The sequence below is a fragment of the Chrysochloris asiatica genome, unplaced genomic scaffold (assembly GCF_000296735.1).
Source record: "Chrysochloris asiatica unplaced genomic scaffold, ChrAsi1.0 scaffold00188, whole genome shotgun sequence".
Taxonomy (NCBI): domain Eukaryota; kingdom Metazoa; phylum Chordata; class Mammalia; order Afrosoricida; family Chrysochloridae; genus Chrysochloris; species Chrysochloris asiatica.
In genome coordinates, this window is record NW_006408706.1 from 1,937,655 (window position 1) to 1,957,963 (window position 20,309).

Consider the following 20,309-nt stretch of genomic DNA (forward strand, 5'->3'; position numbering starts at 1 on the left):
TAGTGAGGTTGGCCCAGGATCAGGCAGTGTTTCGTTCTGCTGTGCATAAGGTCACTATGCATTAGTACCAACTTGATATGGCATCTAACAACAACAAATAAAGGCATGAAGTGACTGGCTTACAAACTTCCAAGAGGGAGTTTAGTTTCAGAGCGAGTGGGGGAAAGTAGGATCCTCACTAAATGGTTGTCATCTTGTCTAGATGGATCTGGTGAAAGGAGATGAGGATAGGATTCTTTTGATTCAATAGTGAATAACTGTTGTTATGACTAATAGCGATTGTCACAACTGTAAAGGTAGAAGATGTGTAACAAAAAACGGGAGTAGTTTATCTTACATTCTAGGAACAGAGGACCCTAGGACCATCAAGAGGGACAAGCATGAACAGAACGTCAGATCCTAACCAGAGAAGCAGGGACACCAGAGATGGAGGCAGAGGTGATGGCATGGAGACATAGAGCAGCTGAGGACTTTAGATCCATAGAAATGGAAAGGCTGTGTGCTGGTGCACAGGAGGCTAGCTTGCAAAATGTGCCCTTTGGTCGTTTAAACAATTATACATTCCTGTGTGTTTTTGTGTACATAAAAAAAAAAAAGAGGGAATAGAGGTAAATACTGTTCACCAATGGTACATGGATGGGATTGTAAACATTGCAATGAAACAAAATATGATTAGTTGAGTGCAAAACCAATCAATGTTCTGCCATGTAAACTTTCACTTAATTAACAATAAAAGCTTTGGAGGGGGTGGGGAGGGAGAAAAGAAGAAGGTGGAAGGAACACACAGAATCACTATACCAAAAAGAAATGGTCGATGTTCAATCTTTTGAAGAGATATCATATGATCAAGAGTCAATAGTACTGAAGCAAGAAGTACAAGATATACTGAAGGCCCTGGGAAAAGAACAAAGCTCTGGGAATTGATGGAATAAATACTGAAATCTGTCAACAAACAGATGCAGAACTGGGGACACGAACTCATCTATTCAAAGAAAGTTGAAAGAGAGCTACTTGGCTAATTGATTAGAAGAGATCCATATTTGTACCCATTCCAAAGAGAAGTGACCCAATAGAAGAATGAAGAAATCATGGAACAATAGTATTAATATCACATGCAAGTAAAATTTTGCTGAAGATCATTTTTTTTAAATGGCTGCAGTAGTACACTGGAAGGGAACTGCCAGAGGTTCAAACTGGATTCAAAGTTGTGTAACAAGGGATATTATTGCTGATGTCAGATAGATATTGGCTGACAGCAAAGTAACCAGAAAGATGTTTCCTGTTGTTGTTGTTATGTGCCATGGAGTCGGTTCCGACTCATAGCGACCCTGTACAGGGTTTCCAAGGCTGTAAATCTTTACAGGATTAGAAAGCCTCATCTTTCTCCCGCAGAACAGCTGGTAGTTTTGAACTGCTGACTGTGAGAACAGCAGCCCGATTCATAAGCACTACACTACCAGAGCTCCTTAGAAAGATGTTTACCTGTGCTTTATTGCAAAGGCTGTCGACTGTGTGGATCATGCAAAAATATGGGTGACACTGCGAACAATGAGTACTCCAGAGCACTTAATTGTGTTCATGAAGTGCCTGTCCAAAGACCAAGAGGCAGTCATTCGAAAAGAACAAGGAGATTCTGGATGGTTTAAAATCAAGAAAGATGTGTGCCATGTGGTATTCTTTCACCATACTTATTCAATCTGTATGCTGAGAAAATAATCTGAGAAGTTGGTTTCTATGAAGAAGAACATGGCAACATGATTGAAGAAGACTCCTTAACAACCTACAGTATTCAATTGATACAATCTTGCTACCTGAAAGAGAAGAGGACACAAAGAAGATCAAAAAACACAGCCTGCAGTATGGATTCCACCTCAATGAAATGAAAACAAAAATCCTCACAACTGAATCAGTAAATATCATCATGATAATGGAGAAAAGTTTTGCATGCCTTTATTTTGTTTAAATCCACTATCAGTATATTTATGGAAGCACCAGTCAAGAAATCACATGACGTATAGCATTAGGCAAATCTGCTGCACAAGACCTCTTTAAAGTGTTCATGAGCAAAGATATCAGTTTAAGGACTAAGATTCACCTCACCCAAGCTACGGTATTTTCAATAGTCTCATATGTATGTGAAAGTTGGACAATGAATAAGGAAGACCACAGATGAATTGATGCATTTGAGTTACGGTGTTGGAGAAGAATATTAAAAGTATCATCAAATGCTAGAACTACAAGCAAATATGTGTCAGATGAAGTAGAAGCCAGGATGGTTAAGACTTTGTCTCTTAGACTTTGGACATGTTAACAAGAGGGACCAGTCCCTGGAGAAGGACATCATGGTTGGTGAAGTGCAGGGTCAGCAAAAAAAGAGGAAGACCACCAGGAAGATGGATTGACACAGTGGTAGCAGCAATGGGTTAAAGTGTAGCAACAATTGTGAGGATGGTGCAGGACTGGGCAGTGTTTCATTCTGTTGTACATGTGGTCTCTATGAGTTGATGACAACTAACAACAAAAAATGTTTAACTGATCACTGTTCTTTCTAATGTTACATAACATAAAGGTGCTTCTTATAATCAATACTAACCTGCTAGAAAACATAGAATTTTAAGACTGTTATGTATAAGCAAATTTACTTAACACAGCACTTATCTCTGTTGGTAGGTCTAGTCATTTTAGTTAGAACATTTTACAGACTCCTTGTTGTTAGATGCCGTCGAGTCAGTTCTGACTCATAGTGACACTGTATAGCGTTTCCGAGGAGTACCTGGTGGGTTTGAACTGCTGACCTTGTAGTTCACAGTCCAGTGTTGAGCCTACAGCGCGCCACACCAGGAGTACATTTTACAGACTAGGGATATAATATAAACAAGCATAACTAATTTACAATTTATATGAAAATAGTTAGCAATAAAATATGTATATAAGTTTCTTTTTCACCATGATGTCTGCATTGAGCTAATTTATTCTCCTGATCAAAAACTAAAACAAAAAACCCAAGGAAATGAGACATAGAAACCAACTATCTTTGATAAAACTATGAAACAATGAATGGTAAGCCTGAATTCCAATATAATATTAAGAGTCCTGATGTGGCACTGTGGGTTAATGCATTGGACTGCAAAGTCAGTTTGAACCTCAAGATCGGTAGTTCAAGCTCAACCAGCTGCTCCTTGGAAATCCTATACAGGGTCGCTATGGGTCAGAATTGACTCAACGACACTTAATAACAAAAATAACAACATTAAAAGAATGGAAAAATGTTAGACTTGACAGTAAGGAAGCAAGTCAAACCCACTCAGGAGAGCCTATTAAAAAGTATGCTGCTTTGTCTCAAAAATCATGAAAAGACTCAAGAATCATGAAAATACACAGGTGTCACTGATACCATCACAATGGGCTGGAAGCACCTGGTAGAAGTTCCAGAAAGAGGAAAATTAAAAAACAAAACAAAAGCTGAGAGGAAATTACCAAACCAACAAAAAGTGATTCATAGGACTGGTGGACTTGTACCTGAAAGATGAAAAGACTCCCAAGTTTCCAGCACACAAAATTAATAAGATAATAAAATGTACAAAATGGGGGGTTTTTGTAACACTTTTTGGCCACAAGGGGATTGCAACTATTGTCAGAAAAGAAAAAGTAAATGTTTGGTGTGAAATTGTGTGCTTTGCAAACTTTCACCCAAATCACAATAAAGTGTTTAAAAACAGAATGTTCAGAGCAGCATTACTCTAATAACCCCAAAATGTAAGCAAATCAAACAAATGCAGAATGGATAAACTGAAGTGTATTCATACAATGGAATCCTACACCAGCAATGAAAAGGAATAATTTGCAACTATATGAACTTTAAAAATACAATGTTTAACAAAAGAAGTCAGATACTAAGAACATACTGTGTTATCATTCCACTTATATACAATTTCAAAAGCAAAACTAAATATGTGGTTTTGTAAGATAAGGTACAGTTACTTGATGAACTAAACCTGTTGTAAGAGACCTGACCGCAACAAGCAATACGCGAGAAAAGAAGGGGTAGATAAGAGTGTGAGCAGGAGGGGAGCTTCCAGGCTGCTGGGGATGTGCCATTTATTTGTGGTAATTATTGAGCTGTGTTCATAGGACATGTTCATTTATTTTGTATGTGTATCATGATTCAATGGAAAAAGTAATAAAAGAAAAAATCTCTTTGAGATAAACAAATACATGCTTATCATGTTCAGGAGCTCTGGTAGCGTAGTGATTACGAATCGGGGTGTTAACCTCAAAGTCAGCAGTGCGAAACTACCAGCTGTTCCGCGGGAGAAAGATGAAGCTTTCTGCTCCCGTAAAGATTTACAGCCTCGCAAATCCTGTTCAGGGTCACTATGAGTCAGTAGCGACTCCATGGTACTTAACAACAACAACAACATCATGTTCACTCATGCCCTCTATTTGGCTCAGTGTCACACTTACAGAGAAGGTGAAATATTAGAGAAAAGAAATCTACTAGCTGCAAAACAAATGAGGAATGTAACATGCCTATCTCTCTTGCCATGAATGGAAAACAAAACAAAATCTTTCTATTCCTGATCCTAAGTAGGCAGAAATCTTTCAAATTAAATACTTTTGTCTCATATAGCTTGACCTAAGACATTATGCTTTTCCTTAATTTACTGTTATTGTTGTGCTCATAGTGACCCTTGTACATGGTTCCCAAGGCTTTATTTACATCTTCGTGGGAGCAGAAAGCACCATTTTTCTCCCACAGAGCAGCTGGCAGCCTCGAACTAAGGACCTTGTAGTTTGAAGTATGGGGTGCTCCTTTTTAACTAACGACCACAGAAAGATCGGTTAACAATAATCTCTTGTACATTTACAAATGATTTGGCAAGATGTAACTATACAAATACTTTTACCTGTAAGAAGTCAGTCTGCATGCAAGTGCTAGGCAACTCTGATGTTGGAAAACAAGAGTCTGTCATAAAGTTTCCACGCTCAATTCTATCTGGAAACAAACTGCATCCTAGCTGTGAGCTGTGTCCTCTGAACATCACAGCACTAGTAGCTGATCCTTTTACTTGGTGCCCTTGAAACTCAACAAGCTAAAGATAAGTTATTAAAATTGAGAACTCCATAAGGATATACTGACATATATATTACAGTGCACATCTGTAGACAGCAATTTACACTTCAACTTTCTAATAAATATCATATAATGTAAATAATAACAAAGGGAGTAACATTAAAAACCAGGAATCCTAAAACACATTAAGGATACAATTTTAAAAGTATATTGATTTCATTGCATTCAAGTGTAACATTAACAAGTAGCACAGGAATGAGTAATGGACTAAAAACACCAGAAAGACCTGGATGCTTCTTTCTCTATGTTTCCACTATGTTATACAACTGTCCATTATAGACTAATTACAGTATATGTTAATAAAATCCATTCTTACATAGATGTACACTATAAGTTCCTTGAGGGTAGAGACCTTTTTATTTTGCCTTGGTGTCACGAGTATTTAATACAGTGCTTGTCAGATAAAAAATAATCATTATAATAAAAAGGAAAGAAGGGAAAGAAAACGGGACATGGGACGTGTTTTCCTTCCCTTTTCTGTTTTGTAATCTACCAAGCTTAACACAAGATGAGTATTCGGCTGTCAACCACCAGCATATCTGACAGTCTGCTGCTCTAAGAGTAAAGTCTAACAAGTCTGACTGCAAAGTAGGATTGCATCCCAGAGGTTCTTTATCCCCTCAGACTCCAGCTGAATTCATACTTCACACAGCTTTCTCTGCTGCCCCCTTGAGGATTCTTGGATATTTACTTTATACTAGGAGTCCTGGTGGGGAGCTGTGGGTTAATGCAAAGCCGTTTGAACTGCAAGGTCGCCAATTCAACTTCACCAGCTGCTCCTCAGAAACCCTATACACGGTAGCTATGGGTCGGAATCGACTCAACGGCACTTAACAACAACAAACATGACAAAGCCTATTGACAATGTAGAAAAATAAGATTGCCAATAGAATGCAAAAAAAAGTATTAATGTATTTCCAATAAATTAATTTCCAAGTGATGAATTAACCAAATGACTACCCAAATGATTCATTATCTGAATACACTCTTATTCTTAAATGAAAATTCCAAATCACACATTTGTAAGGAAAATCAAATCCAAAATGCTCCTGATATAAGACTTTTGTTGAAAATATCCTTCTGAAGTTAAAAAAATACACATTTCAATTTTTAAAAGTCGCAATTATTAAAGACTATATTCTGTTTTGTGGTGGGGAATGTACATGACCCAAAAACAAATATGAGGGACTTTCAAAAAGTTCATGGAAAATTCCAGTATCTTTTAAATCCATTTTGCCACAAACTTTTTGAAGTCCCCTTTTGGCTACCTTGTCTTCTATACTGCCAGGCAGATCTCTTCCAGAAGTCTGCTGAGCTTTAGAAATCGTATCACTATTTGCAAAAAGCAAAGGTCCATAGGTTCTTACTTCTAGTACTCTTTTATATGGACCAGGTAGTATTCCTATGGCTCTGTAGGATCAGCACTGGACTGCAAACCACACGGTCAACAGTTCAAACCCACCAGCTGCTCCCTGGGAACCCTATTCAGGGTTGCTATGAGTTGGAGCTGACTCCACAGCACTGAACAACAGGTAGTACTAAGAAGCCCTGATGGTGTGTGGTTAAAGTGCTTAACTGCTAAATGCAAGGTCTGGTTCAAAACCATCAGTCACTCTCACAGTAAAAAAAGGTGGCAGTTCACACCTATAAAGATTATAGCCTTGGAGGGCCCCAGTCACTGAGCCGCAGCCCACCGAGGACTCAGCAGCCTCTCCTGCCCCTTTAGCCCCCTCGTTTCCCAATGTTCCGCCCCTCCACCGGCCTTCGCCCGCCGCCGACTTCCGCAGGCCTTTTCCACCGAGGAAAAGGAATCATATCGTATGTCTGCTATTCAGAACCTCCACTCTTTCGACCCCTTTGCTGATGCAAGTGAGGGTGATGACCTGCTTCCTGCTGGGACTGAGGATTATATCCATATAAGAATTTAACAAAGAAACGGCAGGAAGACCCTTACTACTGTCCAAGGGATCGCTGATGATTACAATAAAAAGAAACTAGTGAAGGAGTTTAAGAAGAAATTTGCCTGCAATGGTACTGTAATTGAGCATCCAGAATATGGAGAAGTAATTCAGCTACAGGATGACCAGCACAAGAACATATGCCAGTTCCTTGTGGAGACTGGACTGGCTAAGGACGACCAGCTGAAGGTTCATGGGTTTTAAGGCTTGTGGCTCACTGAAGCTTAAGTGAGGATTTCCTTGCAATGAGTAGAACATTTCCCTCTGTCCCTTGTCACAAGTTTAAAACCTCACAGCTTGTATAATGTAACCATTTGGGCTCCACTTTTAACTTGGACTAGTATAACTCCTTCATGCAATAAACTGAAAAGAGCCATGCTGTCTAGTCTTGAAGTCCCTTATTTAAACAGAGGTCAAGCAGTAGGCGCCTGGCAGTGCCCAGCCTGAAACAAAACAATAATGTGATGTTTCAGCCAAGCTTAGAGATGGCTGTGTATGGTCAGAAGCTCCCTGCCCTAAGAAAATGCCACCCACCACCTGAACAACCCTGGGTGGAACAGAGAGGATGGGATAAGGTGGCTGTAACACTAGAGGGAGCCTTTGGTAGCAAAAGAAAAACCTGGTATGGAACCTGACAAGGGATCAGGAGCTTAGGAGAGGCCACCTTCCCTCTTGTGAGGTGACAGGGCATCCAGCTTGCCACCAAGGTCATTGTTCTTACTGACCAGACATATCCTAGCTAAGGAATGTCCAAAGAACCAGGATGTGAGGCCTACCTTTCAGAGTTAAACTTTTGACAAGGGAACAAATCCAAAACAATGTTATCAGTCCTATAGCTGGCTGGAGAGCTTGCAACTTACCAACAGCTGCCCAATGCCATGGGAAGTAACACATGTTTTTCCCCCCCTTTCAGTTCTAAGTGTTATGTAATGTATTTAAACTTTTATTTAAATAAAACTTGTTTTTAGAAACAAACAAACAAAAAACAGACTATAGCCTTGGAAACCCTATGGGACAGTTCTACCCTGTAGGGTCACTGAGTTAGTAGTACTAACTATAGTAGGGGTGGGGAACCTTTTTCTGCCAAAATTTACAGCATCATTTGTAGGCCATAGAAAATCATCAACTTAAAAAACTAGCCTGCTATATTTGGTCAAACATTTAATAAACTCGCCCCTAATGTGATGGCTGGAACTGCTGTTGCTTTGGCAGAGACAGACCAATTGATTTCACAGGCCACATACGGCTCCGGGGCCGGACGTTCCCCAGCCCTGAACTACAGCTTGAGTTATATGCACTACATATATTCAGTCAAAAGCTGAAGTGGTAAGCCATGATTGATAGTACTTTACATAGCTTTGTGTCTATCTTGTTGTTGTTAAGTGCCATCAAGTTGGTTTTGACTCACAGCAACTCTGTATAAGGTATCTGAGCAACGGCCAGAGGGTTTGAACTGCGGATCTTGCTTATCCTACAGCGCCACACCTGTCCCCCACAAAAGGGATTGTTTTTGATGTTGTTAAGTGCCACCAGTATGTTTTGACTCACAATGACCCTGTATAGATTTCCACAGCTATGAAGCTTTGCAGGAGCAGAAAAGCTCATGCTTCTGCAGAGCAGCTGGTGGGCTCAAACTGCCGACCTTTTGATTTGCAGACTAGTATTTTTCTTACAGAGCCAACACACTCAAAATAAGGGGTTGTTGTTGCTGTTAAGTGCTATCAAGTTGGTTCTGACTCATAGCCACCCTGTAGAGGGTTTCCAAAAATTGGCTGGTGGGTTTGAACTGTAAACCTTGCAGTTAGCAATCCTGTACTTATCCTACAGTGCCACCCCAGGATTCAAAAAAAAAAAGGTTGGGTATCCTAACTACGGCATTATCAGTTCATTACTACTGGAAAGAAGATTGAAGACCAAATAAAAAAGGAGTTGTCAAGTTCTGTCAAGTCAGTTATGACTCATCACAACCCCGCATAGGGTTTTGAGGAGTAGTTGGTTGGTTTGAACTACCAACCTCACGGTTCACATTCCAGTACTTATCCTACAGCGCCAAACCAGGGGCTGTTGTTAAATGGTGTCAACAGACTCATAGCAACCCTGTATAGGGTTTCCAAGGAGCAGCTAGTAGGTTTGAACCACCAACCTTGTGATAAGCAGTCCAGGGCTTATCGTACAGTACCACACCAGGACTCCAAAATGGATATTGTTGCTGTTGTTGTTAAGTGACGTCGTGTCAATTCTGACCCATAGCGACCCTGTATAGGGTTTTCAAGGAGCACCTGGTGAGACTGAACCACCGACCTTGCAGTTCAAATGACTTTGCAGTCTGACGCATTAGCCCACAGCGCCACACGAAGACTCCAAAATGGGTACAGAAGTCATTAAATAATTAATGTCTCTTGTTCTTAAAAAGATGCTAATTCATTATGCTCACTAACATTCTGCCTATGAAAACTTCGATACCTGTGGTGTTATTAACAGGAAAACACAATGTATTAGAAAATCAAGGTTCTTCAGAAATGTTACCTTTGAGTCACATGTCTCTATCTGTTTAGGAATAGCAGCTAGAGAAGCACTCTTTTCTTCATTTCCCGAAGTAATGAACTAGAATAAAATATCAATAAGTCTATTAGCTAGGATAGTTTTGCAGGTGGTTCATAAGTTCAATGGAAAGAACAATTCCAAAACTTAAGAAGCTATGTTTGCCCTTGAAAATACACTTAAAATAGAAAGCCATCTGTTATATTTAAAAACACTGCAAATATCCTTAACAGTAAGGCCATCTCCACCTTGCTTTTTTTTTCTCCCATCCTCTCTTTCTCTCTCTTCCTCTCCACCACAGCTCTCTGACCTTAAATACATACATATATATTTGTTGTTAAGTGCCATTGAGTTGGTTTCAACTCACAGAGACCCTGTATAAGGTCTCCAAGGCTGCAAATCTTTGTGGGAGCAGAAGAAATTTTTGTCTTTCTCCCACAGAGCAGCTGGCAGGCTCAAACTACCAAACTTACTTAAGATTTGCAGTACAGTGACAGACAGAAAGACATATATACAATAAGGAGTCTTGGTGTGGTGTTGTGGGTTAATGCACCAGACTGCAAAGCCGTTTGAACTGCAAGGTTGGTCGCTCAAGCTCACCAGCTACTCTTTGGAAACCCTATATAGGGTTGCTATGGGTTGGAACTGACTCGACGGCACTTAACAACAACAAATACAGGGTAAATGGAGCCTTGGTGGCACTGTAGGATAGACATTAGAATGCTAATAACTACAAGGTTGACAGTTCAACCTCACCAGCTGCTGTTGTTATGTGCCGTGGAGTCAGTTCCGACTCATAGCAACCCTGTACAGGGTTTCTGAGGCTGTAAATCTTTACGGGAGCAGAAAGCCTCATCTTTTCCTGCGGAACAGCTGGTAGTTTCGAACTGCTGACCCTGAGGTTAGCAGCCCAATTCGTAACCACTATACTACCAGAGCTCCTTCCACCATCAGGTCCGAGGGAGAAAAAAATGAAGCTTTCTGCTCCTGTAAAGATTTACAGCCTCAGAAATCCTATATAGCATCACTATGAGTCAGAATCAACTCAATGGCACTGATTTATACCTGGCAAAGTGCTCTAGCAAACAGGTATTAAGCTAATTTTAAGAACTGAACACATCAGAAAATTCAGATTCTAAAATTTTAATTGAATGTTTTAACATTAGAAAAGCTTGTTTGGTATATGAGAACGCTTAAACAAGTTCATGGAAATATGGAATTAAAGATTATGAAAATTTACCACCAACATTTTGAAGTCTCCTCATATAATAAAATTACCAGTCAAACCTAATACTTATTCAAGTGAAGATAGTTTACTTTAGAAATTAGCATGAAATTAAAGGGAAAAAATCATAAACAGAGTAATTAAGATTTAAAGAGTCCTGGTGTGGCGCTGTGAGCTAACGTGCTGGACTGCAAAGTCATTTTGAATTAACTGCACGGTCAACAAAGTTCAAGCTCACCAGCTGCTCCTTGGAAACCCTATACAGGGTTGCTATGGGTCAAAACTGACTCGACAGTACCTAACAACAACAATAATAGACAGCAGTCATTGATTATTTTTAGTTCATCAAATAACTATATAAAACAACCACAATTTCTTACATCACCTTAATTGGCTTAAAAAATGAATTCAACTGTAGACATACTTTTTTCTCTTTATATATTTAAGAAATATGGAGTGAAAAAGACTTTCTCAATAGAAGAGGTAGTGTACTTGTTCAAATAATGATACTGCACTCAAAGAGGCTTCAAAAAATTCATGGGAAAAGCTCAACTGCCAACCAAATTGTTCCTGAAAACCTTTAGCTAATATTTTAAATTAAGAATTTTCTAACAAGGATCTCTGGTAGCGTAGTGGTTACGAATTGGGCCGCTAACCTCAGGGTCAGCAGTTCAAAACTACCAGCTGTTCCACGGGAGAAAGATAAGGCTTTCTGCTCCCATAAAGATCTACAGCCTCGGAACCGACACCATGGTACTTAACAATAACATGAGTCTTAATATTATCATAGTACTTCCTCTGATGAAAGAGCGCCTTTGTTATATGTAACTAGTTATTATGTATAGAAAAAGGCAGAAGTAGTATTGTTTTTCAAAGAGTACGTTAACTTAAATTTTCGAAGTTCCTTCCACCACAATGTATATAAACAAGTTGTTTCAGAGGGCTGTGATAAGAAAGTGCCAATTGTTGTTAAGTGCCGTCAAGTTGGTTCTGACTCATAGGGACTCTATACATGGTTTCCAAGGAGCAGCTGGTGGGTTTGAACTGCAGACCTTGTGGTGCACAGTCCAATGCTGATCTTACAGCCCCACATCAGGAGTCTGAATGAGCCATTACAAAAGTATAAATGTATTCCTATTGTAAGGAGTCCTAGTAGCATAGTGAATTATGAGCTGGGCTGCTAACCACAAAGTCAGCAGTTCAAATACACCAATTACATGACAGGAGAAGGATGATACTTCCTACTGCCATAATTGATTTATAGCCTTGGGAATCCTACACAGGGTCACTATGACCTTGGAACTGACTCATAAGCAAGCATGCAGTCAGCACCACCATCATTTCTAGTTTAATGTTAGAAAGGTATAATTTTTTTTTCCAAACAAATGTAGAGCCTTTTTCATTACTGTGAGATTATTACCAACTATTAACAATGTGTGGCATTAATTTCAAATGACAACTCATTTTAGAAGCAAAAAATAATGTTAGGATTTATCTGCAGTGATAACTGTCCTAGAAAAAGTCTAAACCCTATTTTTTTTAAAAGTAAAAATAACAGTAAGAATGTAATTATTGTTAAGCTAAATTATGCAGTTGCTATTTACAAATTTATGTTAGGAATGGAGTAAAAATGACAAGTCATCACAACAAAGATTTTGTTTTGTTTTGTTCTATGTTTGGCAATAGAGCTGCAGATGCAACTGTCAGTGATGATTCTTGGTGTTAGTTTACAAAGTTGGCTTTATGATGAAAGATTTATTATTTATCCAAACATAGTGATCACAAAGCATGTTTCTACCAAAGATAAAGTCAGAGTGCTGATTTTGCTGTTAAATGACACTGAGTCAGTTCTAATGCATAGCAACCCTATATAGGGTTTCCAAGGAGCAGCTGGTGGGTTTGAATCACTGACCTTGCAGTTAGCTGTGCAGTGCTTAACTTACAATGTCACACCATATAATGGGTAACTAATTATAAATGGTGTGGTGCTGTAGGATAAACGCCGGACCGTAAAGTCAGTTGAACTGCAAGATCATTGGTTCAAACTCACCAGTCATTCCTCGTTAACCCTATATAGCTACGAGTCGAAACTGACTCCACGGCACTTAACAACAATTATAAGTGAGTTTGAAAGCTGACAATATACAATATAAACTTAAGTTTATATTTTAATATACATGCATATATGATCTCAGGCTGCTTAATGTTTTAAAAGAAAACTTACTGCATTTTCCCAAGGACTGAGTTCAAAGGGAGGAAGGGTAAGGAAAGATGGAATAGAAACAAAGGAAAGCAAAGGCAGGAAGTGGACTATGACATTACATTGTGGGGATTACAGTCAATTATATGAAACAAACAATGTATGAATTATTGAATGGAAAACTGATTTGCTTTATAAATCTTCGCCCTATTTACAATACAAGTTAAAGAAAAAAAAAAGACTCAAGTGGCTCATTTGGTTCAAATTCATCTTCTTTTAGCGTCTTAGGATGTAAGAACACCAAAAGGTAATAGTAATTTATAAAATTAAAATGAAAATTTCTATTAGATATAAATGATAAAGGAACGCCATCACTAGTATCAAAGAAATAAAATACTAACAACACACTATTAACACTTAGCAAGAATTTTAAAAGCTGAAACAAACCTGGGGAAAATGAAGGTAAATATATATTCATATTGTAAATATTAAAATTTTTAGATTTGGTACTATATATCAAGAACCTATGAAAATTGTTCCTAGACTTTCAATTCCACATCTAACAATTAAATCTAAGGAAGCAGCTTAAAATGCAAATAATGATTTATGTGCAAAAGCACTCAAGCATTTTTTATAATAATAAAATGCTAGAAATAATCAAAATGTCCAAAATAAGGACCTGTCAAAATTAAAAGATGGCTATATGATACAATGTTAAGTAAACTTTAAAAGGAATATTTCAGAACTCTTTTTAATAATGTGAAAAAATATGATATCAAGGGGAAAAGTCATAACGCTATTTATACACATCAATCTAACTATAGATATTTTTTAAATAGGCAAAGGAAAGGCAGGAAATGCAAATGTTAATAATGAGTATCTCTTGGTAATGGGGTCAATTTTATCCTTTCTTCCCTCTTGTTTTGGTATTTGAATTAAAAGAAAAGAAAATCAAGATAATGGAAGAGAAAAAGAAATAGAACCAGTAACGTATCACTAGAAAGGATAATGCCAAATAAAAAGAAATGCCCGTTCAAAAATGCTAACAGTGTCCCTATTGAGAAACACTAATCTAAATTATTCCAGAATTTCAATTTATCCTAATCAGTAAGTAATAGTAGTTGTTGTTGTTAAGTGCTGTCGAGTCGGTTCTGACCCATAGCAACCCTGGATAGGGTTTCAAAGGAGCAGCTGGTGAGCTTGAACCGCCAACCTTTCAGTTCAAACAGCTTTGTAATCTGACGCATTAACCCACAGCACCATATCAGGCCATCCTAACCAGCAGTACTAGTTAATATATTACCACCATGGTTCTCATACTGTGCATCAAGGTGCCCTGGATACAGAATTATCTCAGGGATTCCTCAAAATGTGTTAGACATTGAATGAACTAAGTCACGGTAGTTTAGCTTTAATACTAGATCTTTTATTTTTTTAATGACATTTCATCTTCGTGAAGCTGAGCTTCAGGAGGATACAATGATAAAAAAGCAATTATTGTGTGAAGAAATCAGTATAAGACAAAAAAAATGATTGATGGTGTCTAATTTATTCCAAGGTTTAAGACAATCCAACAGATACACTCATAAATAAGTAACGACGCTCATTTAAAAATAAAATGCTTACTAAATATCTTGACTATAAACACTCATTAAGTTGATTTACTAACTTAAATAGAACTGTTAGAAATACTACTTACTATCTTAATAAATATAACTGTTAAGTATTTCATTTGGCCTAGGTGTGTTTTGAAAAAATTACCAAGATACAAAAGGGCCACAAACTTAGAGATAGTGTGTGTGGTGCTTTGAATTTACTTTTACTTTTCTATCCAGTCTTCTTAATTCCCACCAAATGACTGGGTGGAATCATGCCAATAAGGTATATAGGACTCTAAGGCTGGGACTGGAGTCCTGATGTGGCCATGTAGGATAAAGCACTGGACCACAAGGTCAATTTGAAACACAAGGTTGGCAGTTCAAACTTACCAGCCACTCCTCAGAAACCCTATACAGGCTAAACCTACATAGCTAAAAGGTTGAAGACAAGAGTGAGGCGTGCTTGCAACATGGCAGACAACAGGCATACCTGACTGGAAAACTGCTGCATCCTGGGTTGGTTATAATCCTGAATTGTACCCTGTTCACTTTTCTAATTAACCCCATAATCGTAAGTATGGTTATAAGTTCTGGGTGGCCACGGTAATGGATTACTGAACTCAGCTGTGAAGCAGAGTGCTGTGGGAAGGATGGCAGAATAAGACAGAATAGGGTAAAGAAGGTGGTTGTGGTTGTTGCGTGCCGCTGAGTCAGTTCCGACCCACAACAACCCTGTATAGGGTTTCTGAGGAGCAGCTGATGAATTTGAACTGCCAATCCTGCTGTTCAAACCAACTTCGCAGTCCAGCACGTTAACCCACAGCGCCACACCATGGTGAAAGTATGTCTGACCTCTGCTTCTTAGTAATTGGCCTTGGACTGATTGTGAGTTTGATTCTCTGTCCCCCTTGTGAAGCCATGGGAAGTCACACATGGTCCTCATATGGTTTTTTCAGATAGCTTGAGGACCTCTGTATTACTATGTTGTTGTTTTTAAAGTGATGTGAGTTGGTTCCAACCCACAGCAACTCTGTATAAACGGTTTATGCCTATACTGTATTACTATGATTCCATTAAAAATCATACAACATGCTATATCAAAATACAAGAATATACTGATGGAAAAAATATATATACCTGTTGAGGAAAATCCTGGTTCAGTTGATGAAAGTTTCGTTTAGCTTGTGACACTACTGTAGTAAGTGGTTTCCAAGCTGGAATGGATAAAATCAAATTATATTAATCATCATATATATAGCAATATTCTAAAACCTTGTTTTAACTGAAAGAAACAGGAAAATAATTTAAATTCTAACATGAGACAAAAATCTTGATAATTACTGAATCTAGATTGTGGGTTTAAGGGGAAATTCTCTATATATGTTTGAACATCACATGAATTTTTTTTTTTTTATTAATTAGAATGAAGTGTTTTGGGTTACTTTCCAAGTCAATAGCAGGAATGTTTCCTTTTCTTTGTTTCTTTCTTTTTTTTTATTTGTGAGACTGTACCTAACAACTTATACTAAACATGAAATACTGACCAAATATTAGGAGCAAGCTCACCATTACACTGCTGATGTGGGCAGCCACAGAAAAAGAAAAAGCACAAAAATGCTACTCCTGATCTATCTGAAATCTGTTAGACTATGTCTTGAGAAAATAATTTATAATCATTAATGCACAAAACACACGTGACAAAAAAAACTCCTGGAAAAAAAAAAAAAAAAAAGGAGGGGCACAAGAGACAAGTAAATGAACAATTAAACCAGGCAAATTCAAATTGTGATACAAAAGGGTAACATATCAAAGAATGATAGGATAGAAAATCATTTTAGAGAGAGTGACGAGGAAAGCCTCTCATGGGAAGGATCATTTACTTCAAGGAGAATTGAAGCATGAGAAACAAATAGTCATGGCAGGGGTAAAAATAATCAGGTAAAAAGCAGAACAAGTACAAAGACTCTGAGGCAGAAAAGCTGAGGAGTGAGTAGAAAGGAGGTCAGGGTGGCATTTTACAAAACAGAATTTTTCCTTAAAGGAAAAAGTACATATTCAATCATTTCAATGTATTCTAAAGTCACATGAAGCAATTCTTACTGAAAAAAAGAGATATAAACTTCATTTTCAGAAAATTGTTATTTCTGGTTTCATAATTTTCCTGTTAAAATTCAAACTAAATTAAATGAAATAAAAACAGATTTTGGAACTGTATGTTCTAAAAATGAGCTTTATAACAATCACTATGTGAAAACTGACATTTTCTACTTTTATATTCACAAAATTATAGAACATTCCAAATGAACAATTTCTAACCTATAGTCTGTGCTGCAGAATGAACACTGGAATACTAATTGAAAGGCTGATGGTTCAAATCCACGAGCTACCCCTTGGAAATCCTAGTGATGTTTTCATTAAGTGCCACTGAATAGATTCCAACTCATAACAAACCTGTATAGGAGGGGTGGGGAACCTTTTTACTGTCAAAATTTATAACATAATTTGTAGGCCATACAAAATTATCAACTTAAAAATTAGCCCGCTGTGTCAGAACCAATTCAACAGCACTTAACAACATACAGCCCGCGGGCCAGACATTCCCTACCCTGGCTGTATAGGAGCAGCTCATGGGTTTGAATGGCTAACCTTTTGCTTAGCAATTCCGTGTTTAACTGACGGTGTCACACCAGAGCTCCTGAAAACACTACACAGGGATGCAATCAGTCCGAATGTAACTCAACACCTCTTAACAAAAACAAGAAGTTGTAAGTAAACCATCTCATAAAAGCTGTAACATTTTTAACAAATATGTTAAAAACGTATTTGTTTTTAACACTTTTATATATTCCAAATAAGTGGTGAAATTAATTCTTCTCTAATTTTGTATTGAATCCCCTGAAATTATTTGTTTTATATTCCAATAAATAGATTCCATTTTCTCAAATTGACTCGAGAAAACTAACTTAATCTTTTTTAAATAAATTTACCTATATCAAAGGAGCTCTGATGGTAAAATGGGTTACATAGGGTCAGCAGTTTGAGTCCACCAGCAGCTTCATGGGAGAAAGATGAAGCTCTTCGCTCCTGTAAAGATTTACAGCCTCGCAAACCCTATATAGGGTCACTATGAGTTGGAACTGACTCACCAGCACGCTACCATTTACATCAAGAAAAAAAAAATCCTCTTTTCTAACTTAATGATAAAAGATTAAATTGCAAAGTTTATCAAAACTAAATTTTGTGATTCCTAAAATTACATATTACCAATTTTTATTTCATCTGGTGCTATATAATTATTCCTAGCCATTTTTATTTTTCATTGAAGCTTTTTCTTATTTTTATTTTTTAAGAAAACAAACTACAACACTTGTGATCAAAGTTAATGACATTTTAACAAAACATGTTAGTAAATAGAACATATGGAGTCCTGGTGTGGTGCTGTGGGTTAATGTGCCAGACTGCAAAGCCATTTGAACTGCAAGGTCAGTGGTTTAAGCTCACCAGCTGCTCCTTGGAAACCCTATACTGGGTCACTATGGGTTGGAATCCACTTGACAGCACTTCACAACAACAACAACATATTTTTCTCAGAAAACCCTTGAGATATTCAAATAAGAGTTCAACTTAAGATTTTGAGAGAACTCTAATGCTTGCTCATTCACATTCATGTACAAAATATTTACTAATTATATCCTTAAGATGCAATACAGCACACCCAAAATAAAGTCAAAGACCAGTGACATACTGCAAGAAAATATTGGCAACATATGCCTGCAATAAAGATCTAACATCCCTGGCGTGGCGCTGTGGGAATAGCACTGGACTGCGAACCACAAGCTCGGCAGTTCAAATACAGGGTCGCTATGAGTCTGAACCGTCTCAATGACACTTAACAATAACATCCCTACTAATAAGAACTCTTACAAATTAAGGGGACTAAAAAAACCAAAAACACATCAAAAAATGTTGTGAAAGGAGGTAGTAATTAATCTTACAGTCCAGGAACAAAGGACCCTAGGACCATCAAGAGCGAAAAGCATGAGCAGAACATGGGGCCCTAACCAGAGAAGCAACAATACCAGAGATGGAGGCAGAGGTGATGGCATGGTGAGATGGCGAAGCTGAGGACTCTAGATTCATGGAAAGAGAAAAGCTGTGTACTGGTGGCCAGAAGGCAGGCTTGCAGAATGTACCCTTTGGTTTTTTAAATGATTATATATTCCTGAGCATTTCTGTGTACAACAGAAAAAAAAAACAACAACAAAAAGAGGGAATAGAAACAAATACTGATAAATGATGATACATGGAGGGGATTGTAATCATTGTAATGAAACAAATAGGATAAGTGCAAAACCAATGTTCTCCCATGTAAACTATCACTCAATTCACAATAAAAACTTTAAAAAAGACAAATGCTGTTGTTGTTAAATACCTTTGAATCATTCTGACTCATAGCAACCCTGTATAGAGTTTCCAAGGAGCAGCTGGTGAATTAGAAGTGCCAACCTTGAGGTTCAAACTAATCTTGCTGTCCAGTGTATTTATCCCACAGCACCACAACAGGACTAGATTTTTAAAAGATATTTTATAAAAGGATGGTTGTTTCATGAAAAACTAAATGCAAATGACACTAAAACACATGAAGATGTTCAGTTTCAATTGTAGTAAGATAAATACAAATGTATTAACATACCATTCTTATCTGATTGGAAAATTCAAAACCTCAGCAACACAATATTTACTAACATGGCTGTATAGAAATAGACACTCTCGCATACTATTGATAGGAGTGGCAAATGTTATACTCCCTATGGAGGAAATCTGGAAATATACAATATATAGGCATATCACACACAGAAAACTAGCATGCAAAGGGTCCCAAGGTTTGCAGAAACCATATAACATGACTTACTTGCGCAAAAATACATTATATGGAGTGGCTTATTTTTGTAAAAAAAAATACTGGTAGGATAAACTACTTACCTAAAACAGGTGGGCAAGACTAGCATGGAAAAAAAGGGAAGGGCTCTGAGTACATGTTATTATTTTGGCTTGAACTTTTGATCTATTTATTGCTTTAAATTTGTAGAAAAAAAAAATATATATATATATGTATATAAATCAACACAGATGGGAGTAAAAGTTCTAATACTGAATATAAACAATGCAACTAATGATATATCAAATAATAAAATAATCACACCAAAGGGGGGAAAAAAAAAAGGCAATGCAAGCAACTTTTGAATCTAACACTCTAATGCCATCGAGTCAATTCTGACTCATAGTGAACACATATAGGGATTCCGAGGTTCTAAATCTTTATGGAAGCAGAAAGTCTGAACATTCTCCCAAAGAGCAGCTGGTGGGTTTGAACTGTCAACCTTGTGGTTAACAGTTCAGTGCTTATCCCACAGTGCCACCAGGGCTCCTTTGAACACAATATTCTGTACTTTCAGCAGGATATATTCTATACACAAAAAGAACTGAAAAGGATTCTTTAGCTTCATAAATTTATACAGTTTTTTTTGTTAGTGGTATTGGTGTAACAAACTTTTTTGTGAGTTGCACTGCTATTGTGTTGTTTTGGTTTGGTTTGGTTTTTTTCTCTTTTTGTAAGGTTTTTATTGTGGATTGAGTGAAAGTTTACAGGGCA

General features: G+C 37.5%; 1 protein-coding gene across 1 annotated transcript in view; it reads right to left on the bottom strand.

Moving 5' to 3' along the window:
- The window catches only part of LOC102832563 (chromosome unknown open reading frame, human C4orf21), a 160,912-nt gene that overhangs the window by 116,537 nt on the left and 24,066 nt on the right, over nt 1-20,309 (bottom strand). Inside the window, 3 exon segments of the mRNA XM_006872257.1 lie at nt 4,908-5,093; nt 9,619-9,696; nt 15,794-15,870. Of these exon segments, the coding sequence (XP_006872319.1) occupies nt 4,908-5,093; nt 9,619-9,696; nt 15,794-15,870 (341 nt within the window).